General features: G+C 43.6%; 1 protein-coding gene across 3 annotated transcripts in view; it reads right to left on the reverse strand.

Annotated features, from left to right (window-relative positions):
* Positions 1-68: 68 nt before the first annotated feature.
* The window catches only part of LOC147201739 (plasma membrane calcium-transporting ATPase 1-like), a 55706-nt gene continuing 35196 nt past the window's right edge, over positions 69-20578 (reverse strand). For 2 of the 3 annotated variants that reach the window (XM_086118949.1, XM_086118947.1), the window contains 14 exons: positions 18518-18691; positions 17170-17384; positions 16223-16465; positions 15775-16016; positions 15383-15620; positions 14946-15125; positions 14785-14872; positions 14598-14704; positions 14141-14332; positions 12220-12433; positions 11669-11880; positions 11296-11403; positions 10318-10500; positions 69-6106 (listed from right to left, as the gene is read on the reverse strand). In XM_086118949.1, coding sequence (XP_085975075.1) covers positions 5879-6106; positions 10318-10500; positions 11296-11403; positions 11669-11880; positions 12220-12433; positions 14141-14332; positions 14598-14704; positions 14785-14872; positions 14946-15125; positions 15383-15620; positions 15775-16016; positions 16223-16465; positions 17170-17384; positions 18518-18691 — 2624 coding nt within the window. In that variant the 3' untranslated portion in view covers positions 69-5878. Of the gene's footprint in view, positions 6107-7506; positions 7718-10317; positions 10501-11295; positions 11404-11668; positions 11881-12219; positions 12434-14140; positions 14333-14597; positions 14705-14784; positions 14873-14945; positions 15126-15382; positions 15621-15774; positions 16017-16222; positions 16466-17169; positions 17385-18517; positions 18692-20578 lie in introns of all 3 variants that reach the window. The other variant, XM_086118948.1, reaches the window with a different exon arrangement.

Below are 20578 nucleotides of genomic sequence, written 5' to 3' on the forward strand. Positions count from 1 at the left end.
TCTACAACTCTAATCTCATAGATTTTGTTTTTAATCAGGGTAAAACAAAAATAGAAACAGAAACAGAATCGGTCTGTTCTTGTTTTATTAAAATTGTCACTAAGATTTTTGTGAGATTTTAGAAAAGAAAAAACACAATTTAATCGCTTAACCTTTTCAGGGAGTGTTTACTACACTTATCATGTTATCAGGTTACAGGGTGCATGAAAGGGTTAATGTCACACCAAAAAAAAAAAAAACGGATTGATGCAAATTTAGGGAGGAATTGAAGGCCTTAAGAGTGATCAACTGACCTATCGTGCATGTTTTAGAATGTGGGAGGAAACCGGAATCCCGGAGAAATCCCACACAGGTATGGGGAAAACATGCAAACTGGACACAGAAAGGCGCCTCTGTACTGCGAGGCAAATGTGTTAACCAGTCAATCATCGTGCCGCCTTGGGAGGAAACAGTCCCACATAAAAAAATTTATCATTCATTTCAATACATGTGTAATCTGTTTCAAGAAAAAAATGACAATTTTGAACTTTTTTTTTTTTTTGCTTCCAGCAAAAATAATCAAACTTTGCAAAATCCGAATTTTTTTCTTGTAAGTTTTCAGATGAAAAGAAAAATTGTTGTCAAATGATTAGTGATCATGATTCTAATTAGATTTGAAACTCGAAATATTTTTTTTCCTTTAAAAAAACCCTCAACCAAACAGAAAATATTGTGTTAATTTTTTTTAATGATTCTTAGGACTTTTCAAGCAAGCACCCAGTCTACGACTCATCCTGTCAAATGCCGATTTGTCTCGCAAATCTATCTATTGCTTTTTCATCGGACGTGATTGGTCGAGCGTCAAACGGTTGTCCTCCAAACGGTGGGACGGTAAGGCAGAGTGACGGGAGGGATGGGGAATGTCAGCCTTTGTGTGCTCGGGATTGACAGGAAAACAAGTCAACATTTGGGATGTTCCATTCCATACAAAAAAAAACATGGACAACACACGACATTGAACACTCAACACTTAATTGGATCCAAATGCACTTGTTCTGGTGTTTTTGTTTTTTTCCGTGTGTATGTGTGTGTGTGCGTGGGTGCGTGTTTTGTGTGTGTGGTGGCAGGATCAAGTAGTGGCTCAAAGGGACATGGAACACGACGCAGCCAATCGCACCAGGTTGGACATATTGCTTTTTAGAAACACGGAAAAATTATGGGTAGGTAATATTATACATCATGCATGCCACACAGATGATTATGCTGTTTATAAAAAGAAAAGAATAATAATAACACCTACCATCACGCACCTAATTGGATCATCATCAGTAGCATCGTTAGCACGGAAAACAAGTCTTTTTTGCCATCGACTGAGAATGTATCGATATATTTACATCTAATATATATATATATATATGTATAGACACACATACTAGATATAAATATATGGATGTGATATAGAAAAGTATTTTTTTTTCCAGAGAAAAGGCAGGTTTCTTTTCTGTGCCCGATGCGGATATTTCAATCATGTTCATGGAATTTTCCAGTCACATTCTGATTATTATTATTATTATTTTTTTTAAGAGGCAAGCAAGTCCAACACAATGGGCGCCCTTGTTTGGTATGGCGGGCAGTGGGGGAAGAAGGAAAAACAAAGGTGGGTATCAGTACTTTGGCAGGATTTTTTTTTTTTTAAAAAGCTATGCCAGGTCATGATGATCACGATTGTGATGTGGTATTTACATAGTACTGTACCTCCTGCAGGGGGGAACTGATGTTCATGTCAGAAAACACACACACACACACACACACACTGGATTCCTTGTCCATGTAAAATGGCCGCCAAGAAGTTGTCCCGCCACAGGGTCCGACCCCTTTGACATGAGTCAAGAGTTTGGAAAGATGCAGTCGCCATGGCAAATTGTTTGGAGATCAGCTAGATTTTTGAAGATGTTCATTGCCACAGAGATCCTGTTTGGTGAGATGCTCCTCCTGTTGCCTTGGCGACAGTTTGGCGTTTCTCAAGTCGCTGGCAATGTTTGGAAGTTGGCAAGATGTTTCTGTTGCTGTGGCAAGGCTATTTGGTGTTCCTCGAGATGGTGTCGACATGGTGATGTTTGGAGGTTGGCAAGATCCTTCGGTTGCCGTGGAGAGACTGTTTCAAGCTCATCAAGATGGTGTCGTCGTGGTGATGTTTTTGGAGGCTGTAAAAACGCTTCTGTTACCATGGAGATGTTTGGAAGTTGCCATCACCGAGGAACTGCTTGAAGATTCTTATGTTCAACATTGCGGTGTTGGTTTAGATGCTTCCATTGCCATGGCGATGCTCTAGGAGATCCCAATGACACCATCAACATGGTGATGCTCATGTTGCCCTTGTGACACTGTCAAGATGTTCTTGTTGCCATGGTGATGCTGTTAAAGACACACTTGTCACCGTGGCACAAAGTTTGTATATTGGAGAGATGCTGTCGCCATCGCGTTGTGTGGAGATCCACGAGATGCTGCCGTCAAGGTGATGTTTACAATGCGCTTGTTGCCCGGCAATGTGGTTTGGCATCAATAGGAAAAAGGGACTTCTGGTCGGCTCCTGAGGCAGGACAGTGGCCAATCGGAACTTCGGCATTCCGACCGAGCAGGAAGTAAACAAGTCACTTACGTGGGTATGTGTGTGTTGTAACCATGGCAACACACACGTGGCAGCAACATCAAAGAGAACGCGAGAGGGCGGGGCAAACAAAGACGTCATGGATGGAGTGTCACTGGTGACTTACATATCCTCCAAAATATTAAAAAGTTGTGAATATAAAAATACACAAAAGTCATAAAAAAAATGAGCAACACATTTTGATATGAAACGCATGCAAAGAGAGAGACTCCCCGCATTGCCGTCAAGCAGGAAGTGGGGCGAAAATGAGCGGGAATCTCTTCATGTAAACATCATACAGCTCCTTGGAGACTCTGGCGGCAGTGACGGCCGAGGTTGTTCTTTTTGTTGTTTTTTTTCCGGGCTGCAAGCCCCCCCACCCAAACCCCCTCTCCAAAAAACACCAGGCTCTAGTGACTATGGCTCTGTATTACATAGAGAAAAACAAAGGGGTAGTCGCCTCAGACACAAACATGGCAGGATTCCTTCTCTCCACGGCCAACACGAGTTTGTGTCCAGAGTTTGAAAGACCAGGGAGGGCATCAAGACGACACAAAACAGTTTTGTCTTTTAACATACAATGATGGCTGACCGTGTTCACAGAAACGCCAACTTGCTGTCAGCTGGCAGGAAGCTTTGATTTTCACTGACTAGCGCGCTTGATGGCTTTCAAATAGCGAGATGTGTCTAACGTGTTCGATTGTGAACTAGCATGTTCTCGCAAATGTGACTTTAAACTAGCAGGCTAACGTGTTCAACTTTAAAGGAGCACAATGCCGCTCAACGTTTGACTGAAAAAGCATCATGTCACCAACACATTTGACGTTCAATTAGCGTGCTCACATGTTTGATGTCTTTCAACCAACGTGATGTGACTAATGTGTTTGACTTCGAACCAGCGCAATATTGGTCACGTTAAACTACAGTATTTGGCTAACATGTTCACGTTTAAAACAAAAAAAAATGTCAAGAAAGTTACACATAAAACCTGCATGCGAAAAAGTTCGATGCTTTCAACTAGCCAATGGTACTATCAGGTTTGACTTTAATGATAACCTTAAACTACCATGCAAAAAAGTTTGAGTGTGACGATTCTCACGAGTTGGATGTTAACTACAACACTAAAATGACTAGTGGAAAAAAATATATATAACCAGTGAGCTACAATGTTAGACTAAAACATAGATGCTGAAACCTTGATTTAAAACAAGCGCAATTGCTAAATTATCTGACGAGTGAAAAGGGGAAACTTACTTGTCTCATGACTTAATCTAGCGAGATGTTGCTAACTTAATTGATTTTAAACTAGCATGCTTAGATGTGTGATTTTAAACTAGTGTAATGTTGCTACCGTGTTGACTTTTAAACTAGCACGGCATTATGTTTGACAAGAAACTCGCCCAATGTCACGAATGTGTTTGACTTAAACTAACGTGCTGAAATGTTGTGATGACTCTAAACTAGCATGCTAAAATGTCTGGTTTTAACCTAGCGTGTTCAGTGCCCTAATACTAGCATGCTGTTGTGTTTTGAATTCAAAACAGCTCAGTGTCACTAACATGGTTGTTGACTTAACTAGCATGCTAATGTGTTTGATTATTACTCAATTTAAAATTATGCTAACACGCTTGATGACAATAAAATGTTTAGCTAGCATGCGAATATATTTGATTTTAAACAAGCATGGTAGCATGCTGAAATGAATTTGATCGGTAGCAACCAGCCCATTGTTGACATTACATTACTGCTTAATGAAGCCGCTAACAGCCACACTAGCACGCTAGCTCACGTCAACAGCTACTTGCTGCAGACAGAAAGTGGACAAGTCGGCGAGCACTGGACCAGAATTACCAAACATTCATTTCCGAGTTAGCATGCAATGCAACACTGATAAAACACATCATGCACGCCCCTCCCGCCACCCTCACCCACTAATAACCGCCCCTCACCCATCCCTGCTGCCATTTTCCGATTTGATCGTCCACCATCATTTTCAGTGTAAACATTCTGTCTTTCAACATGCAAACAGCAAAAAAAAAAAAAAAAAAAGAGACGCTAACAAGGAAAACTGTTTTCTTTGAAGACTGCAGTAGTGTGACACAACAAAGAACATTCGTTAGAGAGTGAACAGAGAAGAACAAAAATCTAAATGCCTGGAAAAAAAATCAATAATCTCCGTTAGCCTTTAGCGGAAGCATATGTACACGATCACTGCACTTGTTTATTTTTTTTTGTTCGTTTTTTTTTTTTTGACGGTCAAGTACAGTGCTGTTTTTTTTCATTGTTGGTATACCGACATGCTGCTGACAACCCGCTAAAGCACCTCACAAGGAGTTTTCATTACTAAAAAAGGCTGGCGAGAAATCTGAGTGGTGGGATTAGTGTTTTGACTTTTTGCTATTGTTGTTTTTATCCACATGCTAATGACCTGCTAATGCTAAAACACAGCGAACAAGTAATTTTAACAGTTAGAAAAATGGTGGGAATTTAGCCGCGCGTGTGTTGGGGCATGAGTTTTTGACTTAGCTAATAACCCATGGCGAGGAATTATTCCCAACGTGTTTGCGGAATGTTGAGGAAATTTCTTTACTTAATTTTTTTAGGCACATGCTAACAACTTTTTGTGTTTAGCCACAAGCTAACAGCCCCATAACATCGAAAAACTGCTGATGAGGAATTTTTGCGGCTGAAAAAATGTCAGGAATTCGTTTTTGACTTATTTTTCGCTAACAAGAAACTATGAAGAATTCTTCCATGTGTCACAGAATTGACAAGGAATTTTCTTGACTTGTTGTTAGCCACAAGCTAACAATTTGTTGTTTTTAGTTGCAAGCTGAGAACCCCACTTACGATAAAAACAACTGATGGAGGATTTTTGCTGCTAAAAAATGTCAGCAATGAGGTTTTGACTTGTTAGCCTGATGCTCACAACTTGGTTTTAGCCACATGCTAAAAACTGTTAACAGTGAAAAACGTCTGACTGGAATATTCACAAAAAAAAAAAAAAAAGGTCAGGAATGAGTTTTTGACTTGATATTGTTAGCCACCTGCTAACATTGTTTTTTTTGTGGTTAGCCACATGCTGCTAACAAACCACAAAAGCTGTTCATGACATATTTCCGCTGCTAAAATAAAACAACGGAGACGTGTGTGGCGGGAATTCTGCCACTGAGTGAGAAAGGGGGAAAAAAGACGATGGTGTCAGAGTGAGACAATGGTGATGATGACGAGGAAAGAGGAGTAGGAGGAAGATTAAGCGGTTGACGAGGCAGCATCTCCCGGCATAACAGAGGAGGACGAGGAGGTTCCCGGGAGGGTTTGAATCTCGTCTCCTGACTCCTCAATGGGCGGGATGCGAGCTTCCTCCTCAGAGAGCGGGACAAACTCGGGATGAGCCATGAAGCTGTGAATGGAGCTACGCGACGCTGGACTCTCAAGACCTTCGTACAACGAGCTCCGGAACGCGTTCACCACCTTAATCTGAAGAGGAAAAAAAAAAAGGACAAGATATAAATATGTTAGAGAGTGTTTTTTATTTGTTTTGCTCTTAATTGGAGCAAAGGGTGGATGGATGCCAGGTAGCCGGGGCTGATGGGAAACCAGGGGCGTGGCAAAACATGACAAAAATGGCCACAGCAGAGCTACAAAATTGTGGAAATCCAAACATAACAAAATACATGTGGATTATTTGGATTTGGGTTTATTTCTCGTAAAATACAAATAAGAATACAGTTAAATCGCAGACGGTAATATGCTGAACTTAAAGCTAAGATGCTATTATATTCAACTTAAAGCTAACACGCCAAGATGTTTGATGACTTTAAACCAGGTGAGCAAGAGGATTCACAAGTTTGACTTCCGAACTACCGTGTTTCACTTAACGCTACTTCAAGCTAGTATAGTCACACTTAGCTTTTTCTGTCTTTAATTGTCAAGAACCACATAAACAAACGATACACAAACTAATACATCTCTTACACATGTCCATTTCAACATGCCTGAAAAGTCCAACTTTAACTACTTAATGCTAAAAGGTTTAAACTAAAGCTAACATGCTAATGTGTCTAATTTACAGCTAACATGTTGAACTGAACGCTGACATATTAACTTGTTTAACTTAAAGCTAACAAGATAACACATTTAACTGAAAGTTAACCCACTAATATGTATAAACTAATACGTTCCCATTTTAAATGTGACAAAATGTCCACAAGATAACAAAGCAAAAACATCACAATCGCAATTTTGTTTCTTCAACCTCCAAATTCCGACAACTAATAATTCAGAACTCAAACGTGAGGGGGAATAATAAAAAATTTAAAAAATAAATCCTTCAGCAAGAATCCTCCCTATCCCCACCGCCCAAAAAATGGCGGGATGTTGATGTCACACTTGACAGCTGGTCACAAGATAAAGGCCAAAGAAAGCAGAAAGCAGCACAACATGCAAACACGCTTCAAGTCATGGAACCAGCAGGCTGTCTGCACGCCAGTGTTGTTTTCGTCAACGATGACGACGACGAAATTATTCTCTTAACGCCCCCCCCTTTTTTTTTTCATGACGATAACGAGACAATGACAAGCTAAACGTGGCTCCTGAATGACTAAAATATGACATCGCGTACAGGAGCTTTCTTTGACGAAATAGGACGAAATTGTTAGCGTCGGGTCTGTCATAAGGCTCAAGTTATTTTGGTTGCGCTAACGTCATGGCTAAAGTCACTTCATTAGCTTTGTTGTGTGCATCATCAAATATTGTTGACTGCTGTCATGACGACCCGGCGTGAGGTGCAGACAACCTGCAGGCAGCGTTCATGCAGTTAAAAAGAGAAGAAAAGAAAGAGTCCAGCTAGGCTTTAGCCTTAGCGTTAGCCGACTCACTGCCTGCAGCGGAGGAGGAAGAAGCGGCGGGGGCGGTGGCCCCCCCGGCCGAGTTCCCGAGAGAGGAGGAGGCGCTAAGGCCTAAGTGAGTGGGACTAGAGAGCGTTTTGGCGCCGGCGGCGTCATTGTGCTGGCTGACCACCGAGGGCTGCCGGCGCAGGGCACCGGGCACAGCCGCCTGGCCCGTCTGGAAGGTGTACACCACGTCCATCTGAAGGAAGCCAAGGAGGGAGGACGCAAAGGAGGGACGGTTACTGGAGGGACGAGGTTAGACAAAGCTGGAAGAAGAAAGTTAGACAGCACACACACAAGCCAGAGAGAAAAGGCCTCAAGGGTGACGTTAGGCAATTACAGTACTTGATTTGCTGGACCACAAGCAAAAAGCCTCCATCTTGTTAACAAGAATACGCTTTATTTCAAGGCTATAGCATCTTTTCTCATTACTGGACAGACGCTTTTGAAAATTCAGCCTCTAAAGCCAGTTTGACTGAGCGACATGAAACGAAATAGATACTCGGATTATGAGTGGACCCACCCAAAACGTTTCAAGAATCCCAGCCAAAAAAGAAGTCAGACAAAAGTCCTGCAGTGAAAGTCGGTTTGACTGAGCAACATGACATTTGGTAGACACGTCTATCATGAATACACCGACACAAAGTCTCAAGAAGCCCTGCCTTCCTTTCGGTCTTCCATGCCGACCCATTGAGAAATCTACTTGATGAATACGTACGTCGGCCGAAACGTCTTAACGAACAAGAACAGAGCAGCTGCCTGCATTAAATTTTTGCAGATGATCATGATTACCTGGATGACTTGAGAATGCACATGGATAAAAAAAAAATAAAAAAAAAGTCATCACACGGATGCCATTGTCAGCCGTTCCTAATCTTGTGGCCGGTGACTACATGCAAACTGTGGAGTGATGACGAGGACGATGATGGTGACGACGGGCAGAGAATTAAGGTCATGACAGAGTTGGAGAAAAGAAGCACAACGGGAGAAGAAAAGAGTGTCATTCATTTAGCGAAGACAAAGCGGGAGAAGGAGGTATGATGAAGTCGAAGGAAGACACGGAAGAGCGAACAAAGAGGCCGGCGGCACTCGGGGACGAGAAGATGGCGCGAACGAGTGAGCGATAAGCTTCGGTCTGCGATGTGAAGCTTGTAGCAATTATACCTCACGCTGTTGCCAGGATTAAGAGGAGGAGGACAGGAAGAGGAGCGTGGAGAGATAAGACGCTAATTAGCCGGCAGACTTTTTGTCCCCTCCTCTCGTCTTCGCCCTCCGCCCTCCTTCTTCCTTCCTGGTGGAGGGGGTGGGGGGGGGGGGGATACCAAATTCCAGAAAGAAAAGACAGCGCCTTGGCAGGATGCGCCAAGGTGACAGAAAGGCTGCTGCGTCACTTCCTGAGGTTTCGACCGCTCTTTGAGCTCCTCACGTGTAAGCATTGATCCCAACGACAAAAAACAAAACAAAACAAAAAAAAAAAATGAAAAGGGTGCAAGCTCCAAAGATCAAAATTGATTTGCATTCAGTTTGCCCACAAGGAGGCGTCACATTTTAACACTCCACCAGGGCTTGGGAGGGCAACATTTGATTTGAAAGAGTTAGTGTATTGTGTTGTGTTGTATTATTGTAAAAATCTCTTCCTTACTACTCATTACAATCTTTTGGTGTTGCTGTTGTTTTACTTTGATGTTTTAACTTTCTTTTTGATCACTCTACGTTGCCCTTTGGTGTGATTGTTTGCTTCTGTGTGCCCTAAGATGTTATTAATTGCTTTATTTCTCTGTGCAGTTTTGTTCACTGTATTATATACGGTATTACTTTTTATTGCTTGTTTTACAGTTAAGTGCCATGTAACCTTGTTTTGAAAGGTGCTTCATAAAGTCATGTTTATTATTATTATTATCACCATTATTAACAATGTGACAGTTCATTTTTAGATGAAGAAAGTTAATTTTAATGAAATCAAATATACAAGTACAGTATCTGTAGATTTATTATCAATGACAAATTCAACTACCGTAACCAGGTATTTAATCAGATGAGGGGGGAAAAAAAAGGCTTGGCAATGTCCATCCATTCACCTATTGTCTGATCTGAACCTCACAAGGGTCGCGGGCGTGCGGGGGGGTCTATCCCAGCCGTCTTCGGGCAATGTGGTCGTTTTAAATGCATGAGGTGTATCTCTTTGTTCATTGCATTTCTAGTACTTTAGAGCTCGTACTGAAATACCAGCCTTTCTTGAGTGTATGTGGCATGGGGGGGGGGGAGGGGGTGCTAGCAGGGTTCTGTTATTGTAGGTGTGTGAATGGGTGTATGTGCAGGGCGGGCGTTAGCGCCGAGGCTAATGAAGCCCATAGAGACTGAATGGGACTGCCCGTGGGCACAACTTAACGCTCAGTGAGCGTTAATCAATCCTGTAGGAGGCCCCCCCCCCCCACACACACACACGCACTGACGCACACAAACACGCACACACACCTCTCACGTTGAGTGGCGACTGGATGAAAATGTCCATGAAGCTTATTGGGCTTGAGTGTGGCAGCAGAGTGTGAAATTAAGAAAACATCTGTTCAACAGAAAACCACACACTGACTTTTCATTGACTTACAAACTTGACTATGTGGATAAATTGCACACTTTCCAAGTACTACCCCATTTAGCAGGGCCCTTCCTTGATCCACAGGAAGTATTCCGCGTGTATTTATGGACTCCGAATTTGGAACCATTCAGACGAAGGGACAACTGGTTTATAAATGAAGCGGCGCGTCCCAATACTTTCGTCCAACGTTGCCGCGGTCGTACCTGCGTCTGAATGCGGTTGAGGCCGCGGAACCAGAGGATCTGTCCCCGCCTGAGCTCCATCTCGGCGTGGTCGATTTCATCGGCGTCGGCCGCCATCTCCTCCTCGTGGATCTCCTCCTTTTTGGTGCCGTGCCCCGCCTCCTTCAGGAACTTCAGGCGGTGCGTGGGCACCGCCGAGATCAGCTGCGGGACCACAAAAGCACTCCGTCACCTACTGGACCGGCCAGGCGCGAGCAAAGTGACAAGTCTTAACTGTGAAGTTTCATGTGACCAAACAAAGCTGGAAAGCTAAACTGGCATGAGCATTTCTCAAATGAATCAAAACAAATCACATTGAAATGAACTCAGTGACTGCTACTGACGGGTATACTCATCAAGAGCGTGTTGTGCATATATCGTGTTTTTAAATGTGGTTTCGTTATTTTAAAAGTGTGTTTAAGGAGCTTAAAGGCGACAAAAACCACCCATAGGAAGTATTTCAATTTCTATATCACAGATTTTACTTATTACAAGGGTGCAACATAGCCCCCCCATGATGGAGGGGACTTTTACCATATATGATTATTATTATATAAATTTTTTGCGATGTATTTATTTTTTGTTTGCATAGGGTTTCAACTTGCCTATGTGGTCCGATATGTGGGCTATATTGACTTGACGCCTCCCACATTTTTTCAGTCAGCATCATTTGTCCTCCGCGTGAACCCAGCAGGCTGCTTGTGCGTCTTCCTGACGTCTATAATGGCGCGGCGCTGCCTTCCTATACCGGCTGCCATGTGTGCGCATATTCGCCGAGGGACGTGTACGCCGGGTTCATCTGCAGCATCCAGCCACCGAAGCCCTCCTCGGGCGTCGCTTTCATGTGCCGAGCTCATTACCATGGCGATGGCGGTGGTCGTGATGGCAACAGTTTGGTCGCCACCACCACAAAGTGTTTGTGTGTGTGTGTGGAGGTGGGTACGATGGCGGTGCGCTTACCTGCCCCCACAGTAGCTCGCCCACGCCGATGAAGACGCACCACAGCCATTGGTCGATGGTCAGCGCTGTGCATGAGAAGGGCTTCCCGCCAAACTGGACGATGATGATCTGAGCGGGACCACGAGGGGGCAGCAAGTCAAACCACAAACGAAATGAGCGCAAAGGGCTCCAGTGCAAAAAAAGAAGCTGAAACATGTTGAAGTGGGGTGAGAAAATTCAGCTTTGACATCTCTGAAATGTCTTCATGATGAATTGTTGGAACTCTTTGCAAAGGTGCCAAGATGCACCCCCCCGCCCCCCCCCCCCACATAATATATACTGCATCTCTCTCTCTCTATTTGTTTGCGGCACAGTCAGTTTATGCGGAGTTCACCTGTAGGACGAAGGTTCCGAGAACGACACTGCAGAAGATGGGGTTGCGGTAGATGCCCTCAAAGACATTGCGCTCGCCGTGGATCTTGCGAGCGTTGATCTCGTTGAAGAGCTGCATCATGACGAAGACGTTGAAGACGATGGTGTAGTGCTCGGACGGAGGAGAGTGCAGCGGAGCGTTGCGACCGCTGTCCATGTCGAACAGTTTCTCGCCTGGATGGATACGTCATGGCTCAATCTCTTTGTTGGAGGTTTAGTTTGACATTAAACTTCAACGCTTTAACGCTTGCAATAAACAGCTCGAAAACCTTTTGGGGGAGAAATATTTCGATTGTCACCATCAGAAAGTTTTCGCTTGAAAGTCAAAACAAAGAATTGTCAATAGTATGTTAATGTTAGCTAAAAAATGGATTCTTAAACACAAATGATTTTTTTTTTCTCTTTGGCAAAACATTTGCATGAGACAGGCCTGGAAAAACAGCACCTAGATAATGCATGTTGCTAATTCATTGATCAACTTGTGATCATTTGTCCCCCTGCCCCCGAACTGACCGGCGAAGAGCAGGGTGAAGATGATGACAAGTTGGTAGACGGCGTGCCCCAGGATGTTCTTCATCATGGTGCGCGAGATGAGCGGCTTGTCACGTCCGTAGGGCCTGCGCAGGAGCAGCGACTCGGTGGGCGGCTCGGTGGCCAAGGCCAACGACGCCAACGTGTCCATGATCAGGTTCACCCACAGCATCTGCACCGCCTTTAGCGGTGAGTCCTAGACAAAGCAACGACCAAATAAAAAAAAAGAAAAGGAAAAGTGACACACACTTCAGCCCCCTGTTCACACAGCCAATCAAAACCTGCTTTTCATGGATTTTTCACGTTGTCCATCAAAGTTACCACCATGGAATGGGGTACGAAGGGGGACACAGGAGAAAAAAAACCCAAAACAAATTGCTGATACTGATTCATTCTCATGCTGTCATTTGTTCATTTAACTGGTATAATGACAAACAATGACCTAATTAAATAGAATGTAAAGAAGCAAAACTTTTTTCATCCAATTTAATGGATTTTGTGCGGCTCCTTCTGGTCTACATGCCTTGGCCACAAGGGGGCAGTGGAATACAGAAAAACAGACGGTGACGGTCGCAACTCCTCAGTAAGCTGCAATATGAGACACTTCACAGAGTGAAGTGATGCTCGCATCATTTGCTCCGCCACTGGCGTTTTGCATCGTTTGGTCGCATTAAAATAAACGGACTTGATTAAGACAACCCTAAGTGGTTGTTTTGAACACACAAATCGTTATTATCTTTTTCTTTTTCTTTTTTGCATGTGTCATAATGTGACCGTAATTGCTAAAAGAGAACTCCTGACACAATTAAGAAAAAAAATACTTGAAAGACTTGACAGCCGGCAGGAGCGATAACTTGCAACTCTCAGCCTGCTGCAGCCGGCGTAACAAAGTAGGCTAAGATAATGCCTCAAACCATCGGCGTAATCCCAAAATGGAAGCTCAGCGCAGCGCGGCGTGGCGGGAACAACTCACACCAGACGACAACGCAAACGTTCAACGAGGAAGCAGCTTCTCAAGTCTTTGGAGGAAATACAAGCACGTAACGACAGTGACTTTTCCTCTACACTCACAGTCTTGGGTGCACTTTATTATTTTTTAAAAACTAAATGAAGCCAAAACATTAAAAAAAAAAAAATTGTAGGTGTTTTATCTTGTAAAAATAATAAATGTGAAAAAACAAATCAGTTAAATGTGTGCATTTGTTTTTGTGAGTTAAAATATATATTCTTGGATTTATTGCTGAGTCAATTGCATTGATAAAGTGTGTGTTTATATATATACTGTATATATACACACACACACACACACACACACACACTGCCCCTTTCCTATTTTTTTTCCCTGAGAATCCATTATTGGATTTTATTTTTTGTAATTCCGATACCCTGGAACAAATTGAACAGTTTTTCAAAGTGGTTGTATTTTATAATGTGGTTTTATTTTTATTAATGTGGTTGTATTTTAACTATTTTTTCAGATTTTCGAAAATCAGTTTCTGAATACATTCAAATACTGATACAAAAAAATCGATTTGTGGTAGTTATGAATTTAAAATCTTTTCTCAAATCCTTTTCTTTTCATGTGTGAATTTATTTGCATTTTATCCCCCAAAATTCATTATTATGTACTGTATATATATATTTTTTAATGAAATACCTGTACCGAGGCCAAATCTAAAATTTAATTTTAATGTAATTTTTGTTTCAGTTCATTTTCTGAAATTGAACTAAAATACGGATAAAAAAAAAAAAATCTAAACTCATGCTAACTGAAACAATCTCAACTCAACTCAACTGTATTTATAGAGCACTTTCAAACAGCCATCGCTGCATACAAAGTATTTTTGAACCTCTACCCTGGCAGAAGGACATTCCAGTCCCAATCAGCGTGTGCTGGTCTTACCTGTGTAATGCAGGCGCCGGTGAAGGCCACGATGACAGCGACCACGTTGACGGTGAGCTGGAACTGCAGAAACTTGGAAATGCTGTCGTAGACGTTCCTTCCCCACATGACCGCCTTCACGATGCTGGTGAAGTTGTCATCCGTCAAGATGATATCCGACGCCTCCTTGGCCACGTCCGTACCAGCGATGCCCTGGTGGCCAGCGGTGACAAGTTCAACCGGGCCAAAATGCTAGCCAGCGACACCACTTGCATCCTTGGACAATGTTTGTAAATGGTTGAATTTAAATTGTAGCACACATTCTTGGGCATGAGCTTTTCATCTGTACCATCCATGTTCTTCTATGATGTCACCAACTTTTCATAATTCTGGCATCCTATGGCTTTATCGATGTCAATACATTGAAAATAAACGCTCATTTTTTGCATTTTGTGGAATGGTTAGACTGAACGGTTACCATGGCGAATCCGACATCTGCTTTCTTGAGCGCGGGCCCGTCGTTGGTTCCATCTCCCGTCACTGCCACCACCTGCCGGGTCTCGCCCACCGTGCTGTCAATGATACCTGAACAACAAGCGTGAGCGTGAGATCCTCAGCAACAACATGCTAATTAGCATCTATTAGCACGCTAACGAGACTCCCACCTTTGACCAGTGTGTGTTTGTCGGTTGGCGACGAACGGGCAAGAACTCGCAACTTGGGCCAAACTTTGTCCAGACGCTCTTGTTCGACCTATGAAAAGCAAAGAAAATGCTGTCCATTTCCAGTTCTGGGGTGACTATCACACTGTTGGGGCTCCGCCCACCTCGCCCTTGTCGTTCCGGATCTGCTGGTTGAACTCTTTGCCTTCCAGACACAGGAAGTCCTCGTTGGGCAGCAGGATTCCACACTTGGTGGCAATGGCCCGCGCCGTGTTGATGTTGTCGCCCGTCACCATGCGAACCGTGATACCCGCACGCTGGCACTTTGCGATGGCTTCAGGGACCTGATAACAAATGGATGATTTTGGCATAACAATCTTCGCTTATATGCTTCTCACGTCGCACATGTGCATCATAGTCAACGTCAAGCGTATTTACATCATATTTAGAGTACTCGTGGTAAATGTACGATATTTAGGTCGTACCTAAAGTTCTCTAGACCTCGAACGACTTAATGTACCGGTACTTCAAATGTACCATAAAGTACATTAAGTCTAATGTGTACACTTCTCATGCTCATTGAGTGATGCGGTGAGGGCACCTCAGGCCTGACAGGGTCCTCGATGCCGACCACGGCGATGCAGGTGAGGTCGTTGACGATTTCGTTCTCCGCATCCCAGTTGGGCTCGCCGCCCTCGGCCGGGAAGTCGCGGAAGGCCAAGCAGATGGTGCGCAGGCCGTCGCAGGCCATCGGCTCGATCACCTTGCGCACCATCTCGTCGCGATCTTTGGGCTTGAACACGCGCAGGTGACCATCCGAGCCCAGGATACGTGAGCACCTGAAGGGAGACAGAGAGAGAGAGGCTCTCACGCTAACGACAAAAACACTCCCACACTCACGACCGAAACGATCTCATACACTGATGAAACATTCACCCACCCAACTAAAACCCTCCAACACACGCACGCACGCGCACACACGCACACACTCACTTCCTGAGGATGATCTCGGACGCCCCTTTGCTGTACATGCGGAATCCTCCACCCGAGTTCCTGATTACGGTGCTCATGGATTTGCGTGAGGAGTTGAAGGTGTACACTTTGTACATCTTCTCCTCTGGGACTTCGTCTCTGATGGGCTGGTAGTCCCGCTTCAGATCCAGAACCAGACCCAGGAGGGCGCACTCAGTCTTGTTGCCCACATGGCGAGGGAGGCCGCCCTCCTTCTCTGGAGGCTGGAAGGAGAAAAAGGACGAAATGAAGAGTAGAGGAAGAAGAAGAAGAAGAATCGGTTTATGTACTGGCAGTTTGCGGAAAAGGAGCAGGAATAACAACGCGACCTCCCAAGTGTTTTAATCGAAAATGACCCACACCCTCGGCCTATGCCAAAACTTTAATTCCATTGTTACATTAGCTTAGCGTAGCTTTTTGTCCTCCTCACCAGGATCTTGGTCGTGTAGGCCGAGTTGATGGAGATGCTGTTGACCAGGACCTCCAGGGTGTCGGGCTTGATGGCAGTGGGTTCGGGAACCGTCTTGTGATGAGTGTCTCCCATGTAGGCCTGCACCACGGTCATGCGGTTCATGGTCAGGGTGCCCGTTTTGTCTGAGCAGATGGCCGTGGCGTTGCCCATCGTCTCGCACGCGTCCAAGTGGCGCACCAGGTTGTTGTCCTTCATCATTTTCTACAAGATGGACGCCGGGGTTAGATGCAGTCGACGGTTACCACCGTCCTTTATATGAAGCGAACGCACCAGATTCACACCACAAGCAGCAGTATTATTATTTAGCAGCGCATAAAGAACATATGCCTGTGACTATTTTTATGTGCTCCGTTTGCATTTGCTTGTTGAAAGGTTTATAGTAACCTCGATGCTAGTTTCTTTCGTCTGTCTATGGTGTTTCCCATTGTGTGTTAGCATCAACCTTTTGTCGGACATGGTGATGTGGTTTCGTGAAATACACAATGAATAATTCTCTTTGTTTTACATTCAATTATTGATGAACAACAGAGAATTAATTACGTTTAATTCATTACTAAATGAGCTACAGAAGACGATCATCGCGACTACGCAGGAGTAATATTAATTGTCTTGATATAAAATTGCCCAAAGGCATGGAACAACTGCAACATGAATGCTAATTCCATTAGCTTGTCTGTTGTGTTTCCCGGCGTGTATTAGCATTAAGCGAGCTTAAATATAAAACTGCCTAAAGGCTTGAACTGCTGCAACATGAATGCTAATTCCATTAGCTTGTCTGTTGTGTTTCCCAGCGTGTGTTAGCATTAAGCTAACTTAAAGTTAACATGGTCGGGTTAAATACGCAACACGTAAATTCTCTTCATTTCCTGGTTATTATTAATCATAATTACGATGAATGTGTTAACCTTGACAGAGTAGGCGAGCGCAATGGTGACGGCCAGGGGCAGGCCCTCAGGGACGGCCACCACCAGGACGGTGACGCCGATGATAAAGAACTTGACAAAGTACTGGATGTAGATGGGCGTGCACTCAGACGTCCACGAGCGGCCCTGGATGCCGAATGTGTCGATGACGAAGTACAAGATCAGGATGATTACCGTCACCGCCGACATGATCAGGCCTGCGCACAATGTCAACAATAAGAACAACAACAATTATAATAATAATAATGTCATAATTTGCATCGACTGACTGACAGGGAGAATTTGCCCTCCCCCCAGAAAATGTCAAAATAAAAATAACATTGTGATCAATTTTCATATTTTTCAAAATACTTTTTTTTTTATCAGTTAAAAAAAAAACTATGCGGAATGTACATTTTGCCTTTTTCTTTTTTGAAAAAAAATTCTTAAGAAAAATATCAATGAAATAAAATGCGATATATTTAAACATTTTGATGATTACTATAAATCTCAACACTTTAGGGGCATCGTAATAATAAAAACATTGGAAATGGAGGTGATTTCTTCAATTTTCACTTCTGATATATCCGGCTGGTATAATAGTAAAAAATAGAGTACTATAATACATATAAAATATTGGACATTGAAAATGTAAGTATTGTTTATGGAGAAAAAAAAAATCATCTTAAAATTCCAAATTTGAAATGATTGCAAACATGCTGCTGTTTTGGTTCGCAAAAATTGATTGAAAACAGACAGCGTATGCACTTTTCAGCGTCATCGCTCCGCCCCAAATGTTTCCATCCTAATTTAAATAAGTTCCCGATGTGAAGGTGAATGAAAATTAAGGTCAATTTAAAAAGTGTGTCAATTCCGGGATGAATGGCGTCTGCCATCGAGGGAAAAAAAATGTCAGATCCAATAAAAGTGAGTGCCCGGTGACCCAGCTTTCGCCTGAACGCTTTGTGAGCTTTTATAGCAACATGCACACATTTATTGGAGTCGTCCGCAATTAGGTTAGGCAGCTCAGCATGTTAGCTAACTAGCAGCTGCTTATAAAAAAACTTGTTTTATATACACAAATACAACAAAATCACTTTTAAAAAAAGTGAAAGGCAAAAAGAAAATTGGGACACTACATGGTCAAAAATAATTGTAATTAAAAAATAGGATTACATTTATTATCATTATTAGTCTATTAGCGAAAGTGTTATTTTATAGGTAGAAATGATATACTGTAAAAGAGTCCCCACCCCCAAGTAGGTCATTTCTCATTTTAGTCATTTCTAAATGATATTTAAATAATGAATTGGTGAAAAAGTGTTTTGCGTGCTTTTTGCAAGTTCCTCACCGGCCTTCCCAATTTGCACAGCCAGTCTGGTCAGCTTCCCCTGCAGCACCGACTTCTCCTTCTTGGGCACGATTACCTTCTTGACCGGCTTGGCCTCCTCCTTCTCCTCCGACTCGGCCGCCTCCTCGCTCTTAAGCGGCTGGATCTCCAACGCGATGCCATCCTGGGTTTTGGCTGAAAGGGGGTTGGGGAGGGGGAAAAAAACGGGGGGGAGAAGGAAAGAGGACATGGATGAACATGTGAAGGATGATGAGGGGGAGGGGTGTGAGGACGAAAGGTAGAGAAAAGGTTAGAGAGGTTAAAAACAGACGATAAATGTTTTTTATGTTGTTTTTTTGTTTTTTGCAGGGAGGAAGAGAAGCGACAGCTTTTAGCACCGACGTGGTGGCCCCACGTCCTTTTTCATCTTTCAGGGCGCAGAGGAGCTTACATCATGACAACAATCAACAGTTGCTTGTACAACTTGTATTACACACACACACACACACACACACACACACACCAGATTGTGATGAAGCGCAACACACACACACAACAGCGGCTTACAACACAGAGCATTCAACTTCACACACGACTCCATCGGTTCCCTGACCAAGCTCAATTTACTGGCCGAAGCAAATCAACGCCGCCCCCAAATCACCACCGTCGTTTATATGAAGCCTTTCGAATGAAGAAAAATGACAATGTCAAGGTCAAGGTCATCTTTATTGTCAAATATGCTTTATGTATAACATGTAAAGTGGGTTCATAACGTGCTATAAGTACGCTATCGATTGAGTGCATGATTATATGAAGAACAAACTGGCCTTCCACCCAGTATATCACATGGGAAAGATACAATGTGATGTGAATGGTGCATCATTGATATTTTATAATATTTGAAGAGCTGAGGTTGGAAATGACAAAATCCCTTTGGGACGTTTCATGACATTGACCTTATTAAAGCTAAAAATGGTTTGGGGGGCAGGGGGTGGACACAAATGCTCAGGACAGAGGACTAAGGGTTAATTGGCGTGGGGATTATGGGAGGTCCGTGGACCTCGAAATGTTTTTGACCCCCGGCACGACATGACACTACACAGAGAGTGTATTTGCCTCACATGAGAGCTCAGCTGGCAGCTCCGAAAGCTGACGAGGAGTCTTGGCCTCATTTGCATAAGCAAAGCAGCCTATTTGCATCTGGCGGATGCGTTTCATTGAGCCGCTTCCCAGCATGCACCGCTGCTCGCCGAAAAGCTTCCTCGGTTAATCTGACGCTGACTGGTTAAGGTTGAAAAGCTCATTCAGATGCTACGGCAGCTCATGGGAAATGATTGCCAACATTTAACGCGACTGATTTTGTACACATTTATGTGACAAAACAAACAGATGTACTTGTTGGGTTTTCTTTCGGTATGGCATATTGATTTTAGTAGGGTACAGTTTCTTTCTTTCTTTCTTTTTTTATTTTAAATTCAACCCCTGTAGCCTGTTTGACTTAGCAGCATGAAATTCCGTGGGCATGTTTATCATGAGTAGACCCACAAAAAAGTAAGGCATGCCCCCCCCCCCCCCCACAGGAAGTCTGCCATTTCCGTTCTAAGGGGACTTCTTAGAAGTCAAGATGGCCATTTGTCTTTATTTGAAAGCCTCGAGGGCAGTTTGAAATTTGGAAGGAATGTTTATCATGAGGGCGGCACGCTGGTCAATTGGTTAGCGCGTCGGCCTCACAACGCAGAGGTGTAGGGTTCGATTCCGGCTCTGACCTTCCTGTGTGGCGTTTGCATGTTTTCCCCCTGCCTGCGTGGCTTTTATCCGGGTAATCCGGTTGCCTCCCACATTCCAAAAACATGCATGGCAGGTTAATGGAACATTCAAAATTGTGCCTCGATGTGAGGGTAAGAGAGAATGGTCGTTTGTCTATGTGTGCCCTGAAATTGGCTGGCGAGCAGTTCAGGGTGTCCCTCGCTTACTACCCGAAGATGGCTGGCATAATAAAGCGGATTCGAAAATGGATGGATGTTTATCGTGAGCAGAAGCACACAAATGTCTTTGGGACCTATGCCCCAAAATACCACAAGA

The sequence above is a fragment of the Hippocampus guttulatus genome, chromosome 8, assembly GCF_054856545.1.
Source record: "Hippocampus guttulatus isolate MCC_2025c chromosome 8, RoL_Hgut_1.0, whole genome shotgun sequence".
In the NCBI taxonomy this organism is placed as follows: Eukaryota; Metazoa; Chordata; class Actinopteri; order Syngnathiformes; family Syngnathidae; genus Hippocampus; species Hippocampus guttulatus.